General features: G+C 35.4%; 2 protein-coding genes across 4 annotated transcripts in view; both read left to right on the plus strand.

Moving 5' to 3' along the window:
• Positions 1-22,163, plus strand: part of LOC129241148 (adenylate kinase isoenzyme 1) — a 36,901-nt gene that overhangs the window by 4,003 nt on the left and 10,735 nt on the right. Inside the window, exon 1 of one of the 3 annotated variants that reach the window (XM_054877332.1) lies at positions 15,954-16,082. The exons of the other annotated variants lie outside the window; for them this stretch is intronic. Coding sequence (XP_054733307.1) covers positions 15,969-16,082 — 114 coding nt within the window. The 5' untranslated portion in view covers positions 15,954-15,968. Of the gene's footprint in view, positions 1-15,953; positions 16,083-22,163 lie in introns of those variants that run through there. 3 annotated transcript variants of the gene reach the window in all.
• Positions 7,718-10,904, plus strand: LOC129240429 (40S ribosomal protein S20-like). The gene is made up of 2 exons (XM_054876214.1): positions 7,718-8,092; positions 10,833-10,904. Exons 1-2 carry the CDS (start codon positions 7,721-7,723, stop codon positions 10,902-10,904), a joined length of 444 nt encoding a protein of 147 aa, XP_054732189.1. The 5' UTR covers positions 7,718-7,720.

Genomic DNA, 22,163 nt, shown 5'->3' on the forward strand with positions numbered 1-22,163 from the left:
GTAGATTTAAAGAAAATTAAAAGGGAATCCAAGTGTAGTACAATGGACTTAATTAATGTCTGAGTGCTGCACTTGCTAAAAAAAAAAAAATTACGTAATAATACGACTACTTTTATTAAAATTCTATTATAACAAATGTTCTTCTAAGCTCTTTGTAATACCGTGCAAAATAAATGTGCAGCAAGAACTGTCAAAGGAACGATAGTGAGAAAAGAATGAAGCGAAACAGAAAAAACCCAGTAACCAATAATGAGATTTGTTAGAATTTGTAGTTTTTAAAAGAATTAAATGAACCTTTGGCCTTCGATAAATCATGATTTTCAAAAATAGTGAAAATTTGGACTAAAAAATTGCGAAAAAATATTTTCATAAAAATTGAAAATTTGGAATAAAAAATCGCGCGATGAATCGATAAATCATTATTTTCAAAAATAATGAAAATTCGTATTAAAAAATTGCGATAAAGTAATATTTTCATAAAAAGTGAATATTTGGAAGAAAAATTAGCCTGCGGCGTTTTTTTGCTTGAAAAAGTACATATATACATACATGTTTGGTTAGGTTTGGCAGAGAGACAGCGCACATAGAGACAGCGATGCCACTTAAACCTCGAAATGGGTCCGTTGTGAGCCGCAGGGGCTGGGCTACATTTCCCTCTCCGTATTGAACCATCCTGAGTTTTTAACAAAGCGTAAAAATTTGTTGATATCTCAAGTGTTTAGATTATCTATATTCGCTAAGAAGTAGGATCTTAAATATCGGTTCCTGCTTCTGGCTAGAGCCGGGTATGTGCAAAAAAGGTGTTGTATTGCTTCCAACTCCTCCTCATTCCTGCAGCTACAACAGAAATCATGCATGTAGACGCCTAATCTCCTTTCATGATTTCCTTTGAGACAATGTCCTGTGAGGGCCCCTACTAAGGTCCTAATTGGAAATCTACTCAATATATATAATACCTATTCTTCGACAGACGTAGATTTAGCCTTGGCCATGTTTGTCTAGCAATTTCACAGGTAGTCACACTAATCCAGCTTTGATTTACAGAACTGATTAGTGTGTCCATAACAAGAAGCTTACAAGTTGCGAGAGGTACCCCCACCATAAAATTACTTACCATATGTTTGGCATACAGGTGTCTTCTCTTGCAAGTTGCTCAGCCCTACAGTGCCCTGGTATATCTCTGTGTGTTACATGTTACATGTTACAAAAAAAAACAAAAAACTGTTTATAAAATTAAATTTTTATAAAAATAACAATATTTCAGCGTCACTTATATATTTTACGATAATACAAAATTTTCATAAATAGTATGAACTATAAAACCTAAGTTAAATGCTTGCTGGGTTAACAATTGCTTTAAACATTTTTCTTTAACGATATATCAGTACAAGATGAAAATACGATCGTAAAAAACCTAATTTTTAAGCTTTTCCTGGGGGTTCTATAGGGATCCCAGGAGGTTGGGACTTACATCGTTATAATGGTGTTACCTTGCTCTTTCTATTGGGCGTGGTAGGCGGTGCCACGCCCCTTCCACTCCGCCCCCCATTCAAATATTAGCACACATTGGCATTCGGATGGAATATTGTTTTTTACTTCTTGTTGATAGTTTTATTAATTTAAACATACAATGAAGCAAAAAAAAGAAAACTTGTATACCAAAGAGTTTTGTCTTTGGCATTTATTGGGTAGTCGAAAAAGTCTTCGTATTTCTAATCAAACTTCAACTCATTTTTTTATATTTATAATGAACTTTATTAAACCAAAATTTTTCTTCTAGAGACATTATTCCATCAGTGTAAAACTTTTGTGGTTTCTCGGCGAAAAACTGCGACAAGTAATTTTCACAGGCTTCTCTTGAAGCCAACTTTACTCCATTAAGGGAGTTCTGCATTGACCGAAACAAATGGTAGTCCGATGGTGCAAGGTCAGGGCTATATGGTGGATGCATCAAAACTTCCCAGCCAAGCTCTCCCAGTTTTTGCCGAGTCATCAAAGATGTGTGTGGCCTAGCGTTGTCCTGATAGAAGACGGCGCCCTTTCTGCTGATCAGTTCTGGCCGTTTTTTTCGATTGCTTGTTTCAATCTCATCAATTGTTGACAGTAAAGTGTAGAATCAATCGTTCGAGCAGGCTGGAGCAGCTCATAGTGGATAATTTCTTTCCAATCCCACTAAATACACAGCATAACCTTTCGAGGCGTCAATCCTGGCTTTGCGATCATTTGTTGAGCTTCACCACCCATGATCTTTTTCGCAGATTATTGTTGTATTTGATCCACTTTTCGTCTCCTGTTACCAGTCGCTTCAGAAATGTTTCGATTTCATTTCGTTTCAGCAAAGAATCGCAGATGTTAATTCGGTCCATTAAATTTTTCACAGACAATTCATGTGGTACCCAAACATCGAGCTTCTTTTTGTAACCAGCCTTGTTTAAATGCTTCAAAACCGTTTGATGATGAATGTTTAGTGCCTTGGCGATGTCATGGCAGCTTATGTGACGGTCCTGGTCAATATTTTCCATAATTTCATCGACTTTTTCAACGATAGGTCGACCGGAGCGAGGTACACCTTTCACATCGAAATTTCCATAACGGAAGCGAGCGAACCATTGTTGTGCTACACGAACTGATACAGCATCGTCTCCGTAAACTTCACAAATTTCATTGGTGGCTTGCGTGGCATTCTTCCCTTTTTTATACAAATATTTCAAAATATAGCGAATTTCCTCATTATTTTCACTCATGTTTGAACAGCTATAAGTTTTTTAAACTTCTCCGAATTTAATTTTTTTTTGGTTAAATGAAGCTTAAAAAATCACCTTTCTAACACCATTTGATATGACACAATGTGATTGGTATCACTGGAGATAGAATAACAAAATACGAAAAGACTTTTTCGACTACCCAATATTATCAAAAACCCATTTAAGCTTTTAGGTTGCAACTAAAAGTATATACATACATATACAGTTAATGTCAAAGGAAAGTGTACACCCACCATAGCTTCACAAGTTTAATTGTTTATCTAATTTTAAGTTTCAATTATTTTTCTAAAATAAAAACCATTTATGGTAAAGCAAGGTTCCAAACTTTGTAAAAAAATTGTAAGAATTCAGCAAATTTTCATCAAATTTCAAACTATTTACTCAGAATTTCTGAAAAAATTTCAAGTTCGCAATTTTATCATTAGTTTTATTTTTATAGTTTAAAGATCATTTCATTTTGGTATAGTATCATAATTGCCAGTGTAAAGCAAGTAAAAAATCACACTTATTTTGGAGAATTATTTTTTGGTCGCGGTGCTGTGAATTCTCGCCATTTAACGACTACTTCACATTATTTTTATATGGTAAGAAAACACACAACACCGTCTTTCTCTTGCTAACTAAGGTCAATCAAAAGCAGTGAGTGAAGTTTTCACTCTCTCGCGCGCCACCAGCAGCATTTATATATACTCGCATATATGTACATACCTATATGTATATAATTGGCTCTTACACCCTTTTTGCGTATTGGTCTGAGCTCCTCCGCTTATTTGTGGCGTTCGTCTTGATGTTGTTCCACAAATGGAGGGACCTACAATTTTACGCCGACTCCTGCGGTTATCGCATGAAATACTTTCAGCGTTGGAACGCTGACATATGACATAACCTAGTCATCGGAGCCACAGGATTTTTTTTTGTTGCTCCACATACGAGTATATTTTTGCCATAGTAAAGCTCATACTGCGCACAAATTTATATTAGAACATACAAATATTTATAAGTAGTTGCATACATAAGACATTTACGCAAAAACAAAAACATAAAAATAAATAAAAACAACCAAAGCCATAACCCTAATATAGTATAAAGGTAATACGACTTCCAACCTGTTAATTAGTCAGCCTACCAAAAAATTCACGATTTAAAAAATTCCTAACTTTTTTACCTAATCCACTCGAATACTCGTATTCCCCAGTTTTTTGCTACTTCCAAATTTCTTTATTTATTGTTATTAGCAATGATTTGCATACAACAATAGTCTGGCAAAAAACGCATAACAAAACCAGTCAATATAACGAAATGATGCTCCGGGATGAGAAATGCCGCAGAAAAAGGGGCAGCTGGTTTTTTGGTTGTTGTGCTTCGTAAATAATACTAAAGTGGAATGTCTGCATTCCCGGAGCTTTGACGTCAAAGAGTTGCTTCTATTAATGTTGGGGATTTTATCGATTTATTATGGCATAAAATTAGCAGCTATTCGAAAGGTGCGAGTCATCACCGTTAGTTGTTCAACACCAATACTCATTTCAAATTTTTGTCACGCCTCAGTTGAAAGTGCTGTAGCGCCATTACTCCAGCGAAATTACTATTCCACACACAAATCGTATTATTGTGCACAATTTACGTATTGCCATTCGATCCGAAATCCAAAGCCGGCGAACGAACTTTGTTGGTGCGTTGCTTTTTAAGCTACCCACTCCGTATATTTTTCGTTTGGTTTTATAAAAGTAAACAAAAACAAAATGACGTTGATTGTTCATATTAACATATGATAAGTGAACCTCTTTTGCCGCAAAAAGCCGGTGATAATCGCATATTTCGCGGCTGTTGCTTGACAAACAATTTGTGTTTAACTGCTTTTAGTTATCAGTCAGTAATCGGCCGGGGGCGTCACATCGAGTGATCTGTAGTTTTGTATTAAAAGTAAAGTCGATTCGTTTTCAGCAAAGATTTGTGGAAAGTGAAAAAAACGCATGTTGCGACATCTACGACAATTTCGCAGGGTTAATAAACCTATATAAATTATGTGAGTGCGTGTGGGAAAAAGTAGCTTTCTGAATTTCGAAAATCATGTGATTAGGATCAGAATGAAAACTGCCGGGGAGGTGTGATAAATAATCGCGTATCTGTTTTCTTTTTTTTTTCGACTATTGTATTTGTTTATTGTGCAGCGTCAGACGACATAAATTAACAGACATAAAACTGTGTGGGTGCAAATTCTTACAAATTATTCATAAATTTGTTATAATATTTTCCTGAATGCTAAAAAAAATACTTTATGCCCCGTGATAAAAAATATGTAGTGATATATTTGGTAGAATAAAAGAAAAAAATTGTGTGATATACATATTATGTACACATATACATACATACTTACATATGTATATAACTAAATATGTTTATATATCAGTGTGCCTCGTCAAAGAAGTTGCGGTTCACCGAAATTTAAAAATTTAAGGTTTTCGCTCAAACATTTCGAAAAAATAAGATTTGCGACCGATTTGAAAATATTACTTCCAGAAATCTAGTTTTTTTACAGCTAAATTAGTTTTTTAATATAAAATATTTTTTTCAAAAAATTTCCATATTAATTTTTCGTTATAAACAGTGGGTGTTTACATAAGAAGCGAGCAAAATAATTCAATATTTTTTAGCTCTTAATTCCTGCGCACTCAAAGGGTATTAAAAATAAATACGATATACTAGGTTGTTCAATAAATGTTGCGGTTCGATAATAGAGGGCGCTGCGACTATGGACTATAAAAAGTTTTTATTTTTTTTTGTTATGTTGCCACATGAAGTTTCATGTCAATCTGAAAATTCATGCTTTGTTTACCAACCATTTAGCATCGACATGTCACAGTGGTTTCTACAATGGAAAAAACCAAGTAAAGTGCCTTGATTTAATTTTGATTTTTGAAAGGTTTAAAAGCAACGGAAATTTATGAACGAATGTTGAAAGTGTACAACGACTTTTCCATCAATTAGTACAGTAGAATTGTTGATTTTCTGAATTTAAACTTAGTTGTATAAGCCTTGAAGACGATCCACGTTAAGGACGTCCAAAACCAGGAACAGCAACAACACCAGGAATCGTAAAAAAATTAGGAATATCGTATTAGATAATCGTCGAGTGACTGAAAGAGGTTTAGTAGAAGCCCTAGGCATCTCGTTGGGCATTATGAACAATATTTTGATTGAAGTATTGTGTTTCAGAAAGCTGTGTGCACATTGGGTGCCGCATTCGCTAACAATAAAACAAAAACACATTCAAATGCGACTTTCTCAGCCACATTTAGAGCCTTTTCGAATGGATGAAGTGGATTTTGTGCGTCGATTCATCCCTATGGATGAGACTTGGGTCTATCAGAGTGATCCTGAATCAAAACAAGAGGCTAACGAGTGGTGTGAATCTGGTTCTTTGGCTCGGAAACGAGTTCGTGTCCAGAAATCAGTCACAAAGGTGTGAGCAATAGTCGTTTGGAATACGAAAGAAATTTTGTTTGTGAAGTAAAACAATAAAGTCTGACTAGTAAAACAATAAAGTCTAAATATGATTATGGCCTTTAAGACCATTTGAAGGAAAAAATTCGGGACAAAAACACAGCTTGCAAAAGACAACAATTATTTTTCATCAGGACAATGCACGGCGTTACAAGAGCATTTTGACAATGGCTAAAATCCATGTATTAAAGTTCGAATTGCTGGAGCATCCACCGTATTCACCAGATTTGGCCCCTAGTGACTTTCATCTGTTTTCAGATCTACAAAAATGCATGCCTGGAAAATGTTTTTCATCAAATCTTAAGGTCATAACAGCTGTGTGAACATATTTTGCAGCCCTTCCAGATTCTCACTTCAGGGATTGAATTCATAAATTGGAATCTTGTTGGAACAAGTGTATTGATGCTCAGGGCGACTATACTGAATAATGAAGTGCATTTCAAATCGTAAAATTGTGTTTTTCTTTTCGAACCGCAAAACTTATTGAACAACCTAGTATTTGCATGGCACTGATGACTTAGTTTAGCCCTATGCTAATGATCGGATTTACGTACTTAGTTCAAATACACACCATTTTGTTCAATAACTTGTATGTAGGCCCCATTGTGTCCTTCTCATTAAAACCCGCATTCCTATTGGGAAAAAACTATAAACTAATTTAATTTGAAATGTACGCGATAGTGTGTAAAAACACTTTGAAAGCATTTGGTGGAACGAAATTTTCACGCTAAAAGTTCTAAAATGTATAACACATTTTTTTAGATTTTGTCACATATTAATTTACGGCACAAAATAACAGAAATAATTGTTTTTGCATTCTTTTTGATAAATACACGATCCCAAACTGATACTAAAAAAGTTAAAAAATTCAATTGCGCGGAATTACGCACAAGGGTATTACAATTTTGTTGTATAACATTTTTACGAAACGGCATATAAGAATTGAGATAAATATAGACACTTAATTGGCGAATCATTAATCATAATTTTGGTTGCGAATAACTTTTTTAGTAAAAAAAACAAAAAAATATTCTGTGTGATGAAAATCTTTATTTTGACCTTTACGCACTTCATCGCTTGTCTATTTGTATCCAAGAAAAAATCGTTGAGTAAAGACCGCAAGGCGGCAAGTGGTGAGAAAAAAGTGAAAAAAGCTGTTGCCAGTAAGAAATTAGCTGAAAAGAAGAAAAATTAAAAGGCTAAAGCGAAGGATGCAAAAAAGGGTGGTGCATTAAAAGTGAAACCAACTAAAGCCAAGTCTGCAATTGCTAAGCCAAAGGCAGCTAAAGCAAAAGCAACTGCTGCTAAATCCAAGAAGACTGCATCTAATAAAAAGCCAGCCGCAAAAAAAGCGACAACAGCAAGTAAAAAGTAAAGAATTTACTTACAAAGGGAACCTAATCGTTCAATAGTCAAGAATTTGAATATCTTGACTAGGAGTATTAATTAAAATGGCTGCTGCTCCCAAGGATATTGAAAAACCTCAAGGCACAGATTCTGCATCAGTTCACCGCATTCGTATCACTTTGACTTCCAGGAACGTACGTTCTTTGGAGAACGTGTGTCGGGCGTTGATAAACAATGCCAAAAACCAGAATCTGCGCGTCAAGGGTCCAGTACGCATGCGAACCAAAACTCTACGCATCACAACACGCAAAACCCCTGTTGTTGAAGTTTCCAAAACTTGGGATCGATTTCAGATGAGAAGCCACAAGCGTATCATCGACTTGCATTCACCTTCGGAGATTCTCAAGAAGATCACTTCCATCAATATTGAGGCGGGCGTAGAAGTAGTAGAAGTACCATTGCCAACTAAACAGAACGTAATTTTTTTATACATACAATAAATAAAGGAGCTGTGAACTATGGCAAGTAGGTGCCAAAAATTATTGACTTACAACGCCATTGGCGAAAAAATCTTCCAATAGGGTGATTATTTTGTGCCACCTTGTACCTATAAATTTAACTTCTTTCATGACAAGATGAATTAAATATTAATTTTCCAGCATTTAGTACTTTTTAGGCAAATACTTCAGTAAAACAGTATTTTTCATAAAGTATCTCCTTCTAATTATGATAATACTCGTATAAATAATTTTTGTAACAGTTTACTACCTTAATAATTACATTTTTTGTTTCTCTATCTTCCAAAGTGAAGTGCCTATTTCGGCTTAATTCTAATTACCCAGTTAATTAAACCTTTCAATTTAGTTTGCGTTTTTCCAAAAATATAAATGTTAAATATGTTCTTCAATTATTTAAATTCTTTTGTGTTGCTTAAAACAAGGGGTAATAGATTTTAGAGTATTTCTCTCTTCGACAATGTCAACGAAATTTCTCCTAAATACAGTGGGCCCATACGAATATGCTTTAATTTCAGATATTTTTGAGAGCGTCATTAGCGTCAAAGTGGCCAATTTTGCGGTCTTAAAATCAGGTCTTAATGCGGTCTCAATCGCAGTTCAACTAAAAATGAGCCCCACAATGTCCAGTATAAACTCTACACTGTTTTCAGCTGATTTTGTTTAATATAAACTTGTTTACTACATTTGAGCTCACTTCTATTCCTATTCAGTGCCTATGTGTTTTCACTATAAATCATTTTACGCTAAGGAGAAAAATTGAAAATTGCTCGATTATAAATTTTAGTGCGCTTTTGCTATTTTGCAAGTGAATTTTTCGCACCGCCACTATGGGTATGTATTTTATTTTTGTTTTCACCTTCAAGTGGCTCTTCTATAAACAATGAGAATAATAATACATAGTTTCCTGTCAGCTCGTACAATGATAAAACGTTGCCTTGCCCTATGGTAAACAATTATTGTATGTTTATTTAAAAATTGTAAAATTCCTGGTAAAACTTTACAGCAAACCATCAGTCTATGCCTAACATTTTATTACATTTTCCACCCATCAAAGTCATCATCGATCGTGCTGATAAACAATACACACAAAACTTACGCCATATAAGAGTTACAGGGTCTTTCAAGCTCGTATTTTTTATTTCGGCAACATTTTGTATTGAGAGCAGATGACGTCATTTTCACAAAACCGAGCATATTTTCGGCCATTGCATTCCCCCAACAGCGTCCGGAATAAAAAAGTGAATTGAAAAATTGTAAGCGATTCGATTGGTGCAAGGCATAAACACACCTGTCATTGTAATCTGGTATTTCCTTACAAAATTTAACTAAAAATACGCTTACCGTCAATGGATTGCGATATTGCAATTGAAATTTGGAAAATTCCAGCCAAGAAGCACCGAAAGATTTGGTAACTCCTAAAATACTCAGGCTAAAAAGCTTATTGTATTTAAAGCTCTGGATAGTTAAAGGATAAGATAGTCGAGAAATAAAGGAGAGAACTAACGTATAGAAAAAGAAAGGTTCGAATAGAGACAGAGACCGAGATAGCTAGTCCTGTGAGCATTTTCCAGATTCTTTGATAAATCTAAGAATATCCTCAAGTTTGAGAGAACGAATATTACTCATTCCCATGACAGAATCCGAATCCGAAATTCGTAGCCTTGCTCTAGCAAATGCAGGACACTCAGAGAGCGAATCCGCCTCCTCTAAGTAAGACAAGCAAATCAGGTCCTCAATGATTCGAATGGTGGTCATATGTTGACCCCATAGATTGTGTGCTGTAATAATACCGACCATCAATCGAACGTATTTTCATCCAAGTTTTAGAAGAAAGTTCGACAGCTTTCTGTTCGGGCTTGTCGCAAAACACTTGGCAGTTCTACATCGTTCTTGTCCGGACCATCGCTCTCTATGTAAATTGCATATATAATCGCTGATCCAATTCATGATTCCTGCAAAACTGATTCCGATTATTGGCTCTGGTCTCTGTGGGGTAACCGCTGATCCTCAGTTGGCCAATTCATCGGGGATTTCAGTGTTAAAAAGCTTGTGAAGAAAGATGTAAAGGGTGAAAGATGAAATAAGGAATAAGTTGCAAAAATTATATGAGTGCTTCAAATGCCAGTAGAGTATTAAAAAAAACCGGCTATCATTTAAAACTTCCTAGGAAGAAGTCATTTATTTCGCTGATAGGTATGCAAAAACGCATTGCCTCCAGAAGGCTATTTTATCGGATGAAAGCAAGTTTTGCATTTTTGGTATCAAAGAAAGAACAATTGTGTGGAGGAACTCTGGTACAACGCTGAATAACGAAAACTGATTACCAACAGTGCAACACGGTGGTGATGGGATGATGGTGTGGGTTAATATGTTTACTGACGGCTCGAAAATGATGGACGGAGTAGGTTTAGCAGCCGCATCGCACATAGAGACAACGATGCCACTTAGACCACGAAATGGGTCCGTTGTGAGCATGGACGGAGTAGGTGCAGAGATTTATTTCGCAGAGCTTGACATCAGGCGGGCAATTAAGCTGCCTGACCATTGCAGTATTTTTCAAGCGGAAGTCTTTGTGGTAGGAAAGGCTGCAGAAATAGCACTAGCAAGTACATCGAGCAACTCCAACATAAATATATACGTTGACAGTCAAGCGGCAATAAAGGCAATAAACTCATATGAAATTTCATCAAATTCTTAGGACCAGGGAAGCTATACGGTCACATCTATTGGGTACCCGGACATAAGGGCATTACAGGAAACGGAATTGTAGATGGGATTGCCAAAAGCGCTGCTCACATACAATTCGAACAAGAAAACGACATACTCAAACCTTTAAATACGGACATCAAAATACGGATAAACAGTATGCAAGACGCAGAATGCAGATAAATACACCAGATTCGTACTAGCCCTGCCTAGAAAGGAAAGCAGAACTATCGTAGATATGCTGGCAGGCCACAATTTGTTAGCAGCACACGCATACAAGATGGGAATTGCAAAAATGATAGCTGCAGATTTTGCCATGAACTAGAAGAGAGGGAAACTCTATATCACGTTCTATGTTCTTGCCCTGCATTAGCTAGAATCCGAATGAAATGTGCTTCAGAGCTTACTTAGATTCGCAAAAAACGCAGACTTATTACAAGAAGCCTGTTACAAAAAAACGCAAAGGTCAAGCTCCATTTGGTACCACTAAGGACCAATAGGTCTATGTGATGGCGTTCAGCCAGCCAGGTCAACCTAACCTAACGTAATCTATGTTCTCCCGGAGCGATTGCCAACACCTCCACAGTCGCCAGATTTAAGCCCTGTTGAATAATATATTTATGGGCACTCCTGGGAATAAATAAAGGGTTTTCCAATAAGAGGTGCTATTGGAAGTCTTTTCCCGTAAATGATCCATGGTTTCGTTGCTGGTGTGGCACGTAACGCCGTCTTGTTGGAAATAAACGTTGTCCAGATCAATACCATCCAATAGCGGCCATAAAATATCGTTAATCATCTCTCGTTAGCGCAATCCATTCACCGTAACTGTTCCTCCAGCTTCATTTTCGAAAAAGTAAGGCCCAATAACTCCGCCGAACCATAAACCGCACCAAACAGTCACACGTTGAGGATAGAGAGGCTTTTCAACAATAACTCTTGGATTTTCTGAGTCCCAGATCCGACAATTTTGCTTGTTGACGAAGCTACCGAGGTGGAAATGGGCCTCATCACTCAAGATGATTTTGCGATAGAATTCCACATCATACGACGTTGTTGATGATCGGCGTACTTAATGGCATAGTTTCTACTTGTCAAATATCAAAAAATGACAGCTTCAAAAGTAACATCTACCGAAATAGCGGGCTATTCAAAATAACACCTGTTATTGGAAAACTCTTTATAAGGAAACACCAAATTACAAGCGAAAAGGTCTTGAAAGATTTTATTTTGGGGATATGTGAGAAGTTTACTGCCGAAGAATCTACCGAATTAGTAAACTCTGTGCCCAATGGACTTAGGGATGTGTTGAAAAGTCGCTAACTTGCTAAGGACAGGCATATTTTTGAGAGCTTTTGAATATACATATTAAATTTTTTAAAAGTGAGCGTAGACTTTTAGAGTCCGTCCTTTTAGCGTTTTAAATTGAGTTTATTATTTATTTGTTAAATATTTTGATCTATAATAAATTATGCATTTTGTTTAATACATTTCATGTCGTTATATACACAGTTAAAAATAAGAAAAATTTATTTAAAAAACTTAAAAAGTTTTTTTCACGTTCCGTTTTAGTTATATGTATGCTGTGCTATGCACATATATATATAGAGCTGTGTATGTGCATATAAATATATGTATACATTTTTTTTGTGTATGTATAGGTGAACATGCATATACATATATTGAATACTGCGTACATGTTTTGTATCTCATTCATACAATTCCTCAGCGTACAAAAATATTTACCAAATCTCGTACAATTAACTGAACGTTTTTCAAACAAATTATAAACAAATCACTACATTTGATTATTGATTTAGAGTTGATTTTGAGTGTTTTGCGATTTTACACCTGAGTGTGAGTTTTTAAGTAATTTCCTGGTGAAACATATACATGACTGAGCTAGAGCTAAGGGTACATACAAGTATTTACACACACAAGTACATACTTATATTATATAATAAATTGCAAAACTTGGCACAAAAATATATTTTTTTTTTTATAAAATTCTCAATTCATAAATTATGCTGACTTTATTTTTACAACCCATTTAAAAATTTATTTAGCTTAAGTTGCCCCAGTCGAAATATAGAAAAAGAGAAAGTAGGAAAACCCCGCGGAAACATAAAACACGAAAACAAAATACACACAAACAACATAGAAGAAAAAACTGATTTCTATAAGTTAATGAAAAAATGTAATAGTTTGTCATGCTGGTCTTTCTCGTTGCCTTCGCCTTTGCCTTCAGATGCTTGCGGACGCGAATTTTTCATTGGCAAAGTGTGGCTATATTTATATTTCTTTTCAACTTCTTGAGGCTTTTACAAATTGGGAGATTTCCTTCGTGTTGTATTTGTATTGGATATACTCGTACTCGTATAGCTTGCCGGCGCATTCGTTGTGCGGCTCTTGTGTTGGTGAAAAGTACATCGCGGCCAAGATTAATAAAAATAAATATATTTAAATAAATTACATAATTGCATACACATACATACATTTGTTTTTGTAAATATTTACATATTTATTTCTCACCTACCTATATAACTTTTGCAAAATGTTTGAACATCACTAAGCAGCTATTTTTATTCCCTGCACAGAGTTCAGAATTACTGTATCTTTTGTGTTTAAATAGTAAATTTTTTTATTCAAATGCCAACAAATTTATCAAACCGCGGGTTGAAACTTTTGTTTGTTTTCATACATACATATGTACATCACACTATCTTTGCTTATTTATTTATCAGTTCAATGCTTTCAATGCGCAATTTATTAGGTCTTAAAAGAAAACGTTGGTGTGGATTGACAATGGGAGGCTAATTTTCACCACTTCCTTTTTTAATCATTCCAAAGACAGAAATACGTCCCCGTTGTCTAATGGGTTGGTGCGTGACTACCGAGCGGGAGTGCATAGGTTCGAAACTCCTTGCATGAAACAAAACAAAATGATAGAGAAAGGTTTTTCTCAAAGCGGTCGCCCCCGAGTGCATTTCTGCCATAAAAAAACTACTCATGAAAACCATTTGCTGTTCGGAGTTGGCTTAAAACTCCATTTGTGGCACCACATTAAGAGGCACACCACAAATAGGAGTAGAAGCTCGGCCAAACACTCAACAGAAGCATGCACGCCAATTATTTATTTATTTTTGAAGCGAAATTTCTTAGGCGTCGATGGACGAGCGAGAATGGAGAGTAAAATTTCAAAGCCATGCAACGTTTTGGGCATTTTCGTTCCGCGAGAGAGAAATAATATGTAACGTAGAGGAAAAGGAGAGAGAGAGCTAAACCTTATATACATATATCCAAGATACACTTTAGGCTATTTTTCCTGAGTTTTTCCTTGTGGTTGCTAATATCTGGGGAGAAATAACATTGCCTACTTCTTGGCGCTTGTTTGTTGGTGCAATCTTGGAGGAAATATATTTTTGGTGCCTACTTTTTGGCGTTATATTTCCTTGGTGCCTACTATTTGGGGCGTTTTTTGGTACGAATTTTTTTTGCGTTTTTTTGGTGCCTACTTTTTGTCGCTTATTTCCATCTCCTGGCTAATGTTTGTGCGTACTATAAAGTGCTATCCATTCCGGCGTCCGATTTATTTGTATTGCCTTGCGGTCATTTGTGCCGTTGCTGTGCTCCTGGAATCGCTGCGTTTGTGTGGGTGATAAAAGCTCGGAATAGTGCGCGTTGTTGCCACGGTTTGTGTCCGGTTTGTGTCCACTGCCATTTAAAAACTACTTGACCGAATTCATTCCAAACTTAGCACACATTTTCTTCATATAAAATGCCTCCCACCAACGTTTAGTTTATTTTTTTTTTTACATGAAGGGGGTTTCCCGGAAATTTTCGTTGAAAATAGAAGTTTTCGCTTAAGACCGCCACCAAAAATTTTAAACGAAGAATAAATAAGCGGAAAACGTTGGGGGGAAGATTTAATGATACTTTGACTAAATTTGAATTGGTTTTGGCTTCAGATAATTTCCGACCGAGATATAGTGATCACTGCAAAATATTTTCTTCAAAAAAAGGTCATTGGCGACACGGATTCCGTGTTCTTGTTCAGTATAAATGTCGTTATCGTGTGAACGATCTTTAAAAAAAAATTTACAAAATGGCAGACGTTCAACGATGAAAACCCGTTTTTTGACCTTTTTTTACTTTAAAGGTCGTCTAAAAAAATACGAAAATTTTTTTTCCAAATGATCATACATAGTTCACACGATAACAACATTAATTCTACCTCATTTTATTTCATCTAAATCGGTTCAGTAGAACCGACTATAGGTATACCTATGTGTCCATTGTCCATATAAAGGCTAAAAAAAAAAAATATTTTTTAATAATGGATCAAAACATAAAATACTCAGAATAAAAAAGAAAATTCTTTTTTCGTTTCCGTTTTACTCGCTTAGAAACACCCGAAAAACAACATTTCAAACGAGGCGAGGACCTTAACAGTTTGCCATATACAAAGCGGAGCAAAATTAATCATCTGATTTTGCTCTTGAATATTCTCTTATTAAATGAAAAATAAAATGACTTAAAATCAAAAATAAAATTAATAAAAAAAATACTGAAATCCAGAACAAAAAATCTTTTTTCACTCAAAAAACACCATTTCAAATGAAGAGAGGGCCTTGAAAGTCTTAAGCAAAACTTCTCCTAAAATTTTAATTAAATTAAGGATTAAAAGGTTTAACAGAATCCTTTGCATAAACCCGCAATTCACACTATTCAGATTACTTGAAATCATTGAAAACCAGTCTCCCGCCTTCATAGGTAAAATGCTCTACCATTATGCCAAAATATTATTTTTTCCTCGATATCAATTAATACATTTGTTTTCATGAACACACATGAATAATCAATTATTGTCCAAGCATTTATGTACTTCTCTACAAATACCCGCATATTTATCTTTTCCCATTGTTATATTGGCTGTATTTGTGAATGGCTACAACTGTCAAACAAATGCCATAGGACAATAGAAAACCATCACGCATGTGACACCAAAGTGCTACTGAAATATCAACAAAACATCTGGCAATGCAATAAATACGTTGAGTGTATATATTTTTAATTCAGAAATTAGCATAAAAATTACGACAAATTGGTTTTACCATAGTTGACTCTGGTGATGAAGATAAATAAAATAAAATATTTTCGACGCTTATTCCTCATTCTATTGTTTAAGTTTTTATGTTTTTATGTTTTCTTTTGCCTTTTCATCTCAACAAATGCATATCCAAAGGTAACTGTTAATTTTTTACCGCATGCCATAATGTATTGTCAGAAGTCTGCTTATGTGCCTTTTGCTTCGTAAACTGTGTCGTTGTTTAAGGGGTAACACCACTGTAGAAATTTCAAAAAATTTATTTTTTTTTTATAAGCTTAAAAAATTCTTTGAACCTTTTAAAATACAGAACAAAAAGTTTTATACGTTACCGAAGTCTATTTCATAAATATTTTAAGCTTTTAACCAAGCGTTGGTGACTGCTACCTAACGACTTCCCCAAATTTCCAAACTTTAAACGCGTTTTTCTCAAAACACGTTTTCTGAAATTTGCACGCAGCATAACTCAAACAATTTTTAATATTTTTAATCGGGTTTTTCACTACGTCTGTATAATAACCTTCTTAAGAGAAGAGCGTAGGGGATTTTCGATAGATTAATTTAAACTATTGTTATAATTATTTAAATGCCGTTTTTTTAGTCCAAAATAGAGTTTTTTCCTTTAAATGCTTGCTAATTCCACAAAAATAAATATTTTTTAAATCCCCTACGTGTTTCTCTAGCTATTCTTATCTAGATTAAGAAGAAAAATGTTTCTTTGTTCCAGATTAAAATTTGCACCCTCTGTGCTGCGTGCCGCGGAGCTCCTTCAAGAGAAACCACATTACAAAAAAGTCTCCAATGCCGCCATTTTGTAAAATTTTTCGATCAAACTTTGTAGTTTTGTATTTTAGTATATAAGTAATAACTTTCCAAATAAGAGTGATTGCTTTCCCTTTCCTTCTATACAAAAAAAATCTTTAAAAATCGTGTTTATTTTACGCGTGTACAGTGGTGTTACCCCTTAAGTCGCGGTGAATGCCAGCGTTTGGTATTACCATCGTGTAATCGTGTATTTGTTATTGTTCTAAGTATCTTCGACTGGGTGCATTGCAGTATTGTCAAATTGGATTTAGAAGCTGTGCCCCAAACTTCTATTCCATATTTCCGAATTGGTGCAGTTGTCGTTTTGTAGACTAAGGTTTTGTTTGCCAGCGGAAGTTTTGACTGAAGTCCTAAAGAGTTGCCGAAAGCGATTTTTAATTTCATTCCTTTTTTTATAATACGGTCTTTTTTAGTTTAGTTAAGATCCAATTTAAATGCCTAAGTATTTAGCTTTCGTATCAGGATTCGCATCAGAGTTTCCAATCTTTAATGAGTCTATGGTTACCTTTCTGTTCGTGTCATTGACTTGAATTGTTGTGTCGCCATTAATTTGTATATTCCATTTTTTGAACCAGTCCAGCGTTTTGCTTATGTTTTTTGTTTTGTAAATTTGTTTATGCTATAGTCGGGTCTCTATGAGATGCCATTAGTACAGTGAAATTATAAGATAAGTTTTAATTTTTTGTAGGTTAAGAAAAACAAAAATTGGAAAATATCACAAATTAAAGAGATCATGGTTCAATTTTTATTGTCCCCCGATTCACCCTCGAACTCCCTTGTCCTTTATTTTGTAATTTAAAAAAAAAAACATAGATTACCATATAATTTGATAGCTTAAAACATGAACTTTAATATAAAGGGTGTTTTTTTTAGAGGTTAGGTTTTCAAGATGAAATAAAACGTATATAATTTAATGTTATGGCCAAGAATTTAGCTTTATTATAAAGATAAGGGTTTGCCATTATGTTTTAAAAATGATTTTGGGCAAGTGGCCGCCGCGGCTGGCTCGAATAAATTCCAGCCGAGAGGCCCAATTTTCGACCACTTTTTGTAACAATTGGGGCCGTATGTCAGCAATAACGCGCCGAATATTCTCTTCCAAGACGTCAATCGTCTCGGGCTTATCTGCGTAGACAAGCGACTTCACATAGCTCCACAAGAAATAGTCCAGCGGTGTTATATCGCACGATCTTGGAGGCCACGCCACAGGTCCACGGCGCGAGATAATGCGCTCACCAAAAGTTTCCTTCAATAAATCGATTGTTGCGTTGGCTGTATGGCATGTAGCGCCGTCTTGTTGGAACCAAAGGTCGTCCACATCAACATCGTCCAATTCAGGCACGAAAAAGTCATTAATCATGGCTCTATAGCGCTCTCCATTGACTGTAATATTATGGCCGGCTTCATTTTTATAGAAATATGGACCAATGATTCCCTCTGCCCATAGAGCACACCAAACAGTGACTTTTTGAGGATGTAACGGCGTCTCAGCAATGGCTTGTGGATTATGTTCACTCCAAATGCGACAATTTTGCTTATTGACATACCCATTCAACCAAAAGTGAGCTTCATCGCTGAACAAAATTTTCTTGTGATGCGTCGCGCGAACCGAACCATTATTTTCGTAATAAATTTGCACGATTTGCAAACGTTGTTCAGGTGTAAGTCTATTCATTATGAAATGGCAAACCAAACTGAGCATAAATCAAGTGACAGCTGTCAAAAAGACCATCTACGAAAAAAGTAGTGCCAACTTGAAAACCTAACCTCTAAAAAAAACACCCTTTATATTTACCCTCTTCATTTTTATTTTTCTCTCTCATTTGAGTATAAATTTCTGCAAATCCTTCTGAACTTTTCTCGTCAGTAATTTTTGGCGTCTTATGTCTGATAGCCTATAAAATGAAAGAGTTTTGCATGGAGTCATCTATGTACTTATGTATATATCTTAACAAAGACTGATTGGAAGAGCGTCAGAATACAAGTGAAAAGTGTGGGCACAATTCTGCTGACAAAAGTTCCATGACGTAGCAGTCAAAGTTGCTCTCTCAATTTTGCTTCGGATGGGCACATCTTGTATTCTATCCTCCTTGTATGTTGTACTTATATCGATAGCTCGATTGCCCCCCACCAACTAATACACTTCTTTTCGTTTTTATTATTCCATTCTGGTTTATGTACATTTTTAATGTGGCTTGTACACCTGTACGCATGGATCAATACGTATACGTCAAATTCGCACTCACTCTCCGCCAATATCGGCCACATGTGAATTGATGCCTGCTTCAGTCAATTAGGTGCCAATTAGCCAATAGCTGAAAACTGAAAAAAGAGGCTATCGGATTCAATGTAAATGGCTATGGTTGGATGTTTGTGCTGAATATTCTTATTTACATAGTGAAATGAAGAGTTTCGCCCGTTGTTTTAAACTATTTCAACAACTTCGACAGTTATTAGATCTAAAAATATATTTTTTAATTTTTCTATTATACCTCCAACGCGCAAACACGTGGTTCAGTTCTCATGAGTGTACCTATAAATAAAATGCAATAAACCATTAGGGAAATTATGAAGGTCATGCCCAGCTTTTCTCAAAATGAAAGAAAAAAGTTCAGCGACGCACATTATTTGCTGTTCCGCACATATGCACGTCTATGAATTGGAATAAGTAATGAATTTTAGTTTTATACAAGGACAGTGCATGTCGGTGAGTGTTCGTATACTTGTGATAATTACTCGGCAATGGCAGATTGCCAGTCTTTAATTATGCGAATAAAAAAATGTGTCTGTTTGAACGCTTAGAGCCTTTTAAAAGGTAAGGAAAGATGCCACGCATAGTTTGTTGTTGTACGTACATAACACATGGGCTGAGGCATTCCGGGCCTAACACATAGATGACTCTAGTTTTATTGCATTCACATCTTTTTCAGTTAGTACTAACATTTAAAAAGACAGTCGTTAAAATTTCAGGATTCTATTCATTACTTCGTGAGTTATTGTGCTAAAAGTGATGCTACTTTTGTTATTTTCAAATCAATGGATCAAAAAGAATTTCGTGTTTTAATTTGACACTACTTCTTGATGTGAAAAAATACCGTTCAAGCGAAGCTAAGGCTTGAAAAGTGTTATGGGGACTCCGCTCCATCAGAAACAACAATAAAACACTGGTTTGCTGACTTCAAATATGATAAACCAGACACCGTTGATGCACAACCCAGACGACGTCCAAATGAGATGATAACACCTGAAAACATAAAAAAATTTAAAAATTCGTTTTGAATGACCGAAAAGTGAAGTTGCGTGAGTTAGCTGACATCGTAAAGATATCAAAAGAAAGAGTTGGCATTATATTGCTTGAGCATTTAACTATGCGAAAGCTCTGTTCAAAGTGGGTGCCGCGTTTGCTCACTGTTGACCAAAGACAAGGTCGTGTTGATGATTCTGAGCAGTGTTTGGCCATGGTTAAACGTAATCAACAAGATGGATCCATCACTTCACTCCGGAATCAAAATGATCGTCATATGAGTGGACAGCAACTGGCGAACCTCGTCCAAAACGCCTGAAAGCAGAACAATCGGCTGGAAATGTTATGCCGTCGGTATTTTGGGATATGCGTGGTGTAATATTCATCGTCTATCTTGTGACAGGAAATACCATCAACATTGAATTATATGACATTATTGGAACGTTTGAAAGCCAAAATGCAAAGAAATGTCTGCATATGGCAATTGGGCAGGTGCAATTTTTTCATTGCGAATTCTCTACCAATTTTTCATCACTTTTGCTGTATGCTTGGGTTCATTATCATGCATGAATAACCAGAAGGCTCTATCGGATTTTTTAGAGTATCAAAATAAACCAAGTTATCCATATTGCCAATTATTCTCACTATTGGTCAAACTACAATCCAAGCAAATGCCCCTCAAACTCAGTTATCCTCACCATTCTTGACGGTCTTTGTTGTGTACCGCGGATTGAACTCTTGGTTTTTTCACGATGGAAAGAAGTCTTGCCATCAGGACCGTCCGTAAAAGGTATTATTTTCTAGAATTTGAAGTATTTGCTTCTACAGTACCAATACATTTGATGGCATTGTATACCATTTTACGTGAACAACTCATTATTTCTGCAATTTTTGTTTGTTTTGTGCCTTTTTCGTAAAGGAAGCAGTGAGGTCCTCTTCCCATTTTCGTGACATGAAACAATTATAACAGCGCTATTTCGTTGTCCAACGCAATAATATGCATTTCGAGTAAAACATGGTAAAAAGACACATTAAAAAATTAACGGAACTTTTTGTCCGATATTAGGGAGAAGTGAATCATAGCATAACGTTGACATAAAAACATGTACGAATATAAATTAATTGTCTAAGAAATAAGAATTCGTATAGAGAACACTATAAGTGGAGGGGTTCAAAAAATTGTTGTCCGTTTCGCACTGCATTCACTCAGACCCGAAGCCATCATATGAATCCCACTGTCGTTTGATTAGTCTCTTTCCATTAAGTGACAGAGGTACTTTTCAGCCAGTATCATTTATCTTTGATCTCATTAATGGCAAAATTGACTGCACGGTCGTTCTAGAAAGAATACAGTTTAATGTTCCTTACAGAAATTTTCGCCATAGCAAGATTTTTCGCGTTGGCTTTAGTAGGAAATTATATAGTGCCAATGCGGCACTCGTTAGAACGTTGTCTAACCTTAATTATCTCTCAACCCTTTTGAATTTGAATCTTTCTATGGCCAAACAAGTATTTCAAATACAAATAAAAAATTATTCTCTATGTAACAAATCAAAATAATACCTTGTAAATATTTGTTATTTTAGTTTCATAATTATTAATTTCATTGAAATTCAATTGTAACTTGTATATATTTTTAGCAATTTAATGGTTTCTTATGTTTATAATCTAATTTTACTACACTTTTTAATATTAAATATTGTAAAATTTGTATTTTAGTTTGGAATTTATATCTTAAATGTCTGTTCTGAATTTTGTTAGACATTAATGAATAAATAAATAAATAAAATAAACCAAGTGCGCTATTTCTAGGTCCACAGCTGTATATAAAGGGTGATCAGCTTGGAGGTACTTTTTCCAATAGGAATTTTTTTACAGATCACGCGTGACTACTATCAAACTAAATACAGAACTTCTTTCAGTATTCATTGACATTTCATCATGGAGAGACTTACGCCTCAACAACAGTCACAAATCATAACCCTACATTACGAAAATCGACGCCCTGTGAAAAGTGTTCATCGGCTATGCCAATAAGCAAAATTGACGTATTTGGAAGCCATTAAAAAACACCCATTAAATCCGTTGAAAACAACCGTCTGGTTTGGCCTATGCGCTGGAGGAATCATCGGCCCATATTTCTTCAAAGA

The sequence above is a fragment of the Anastrepha obliqua genome, chromosome 3 (assembly GCF_027943255.1).
Source record: "Anastrepha obliqua isolate idAnaObli1 chromosome 3, idAnaObli1_1.0, whole genome shotgun sequence".
Lineage (NCBI taxonomy): Eukaryota > Metazoa > Arthropoda > Insecta > Diptera > Tephritidae > Anastrepha > Anastrepha obliqua.

Excerpts from the sequence above, each read along its gene's own strand:
- LOC129240429 (XM_054876214.1), top strand. The coding sequence starts at position 7,721 with ATGGCTGCTGCTCCCAAGGATATTGAAAAACCTCAAGGCACAGATTCT. Across the intron at positions 8,093-10,832 it reads CATTGCCAACTAAACAGAAC|GACCAGGGAAGCTATACGGT; the intron begins GTAATTTTTTTA and ends TCAAATTCTTAG.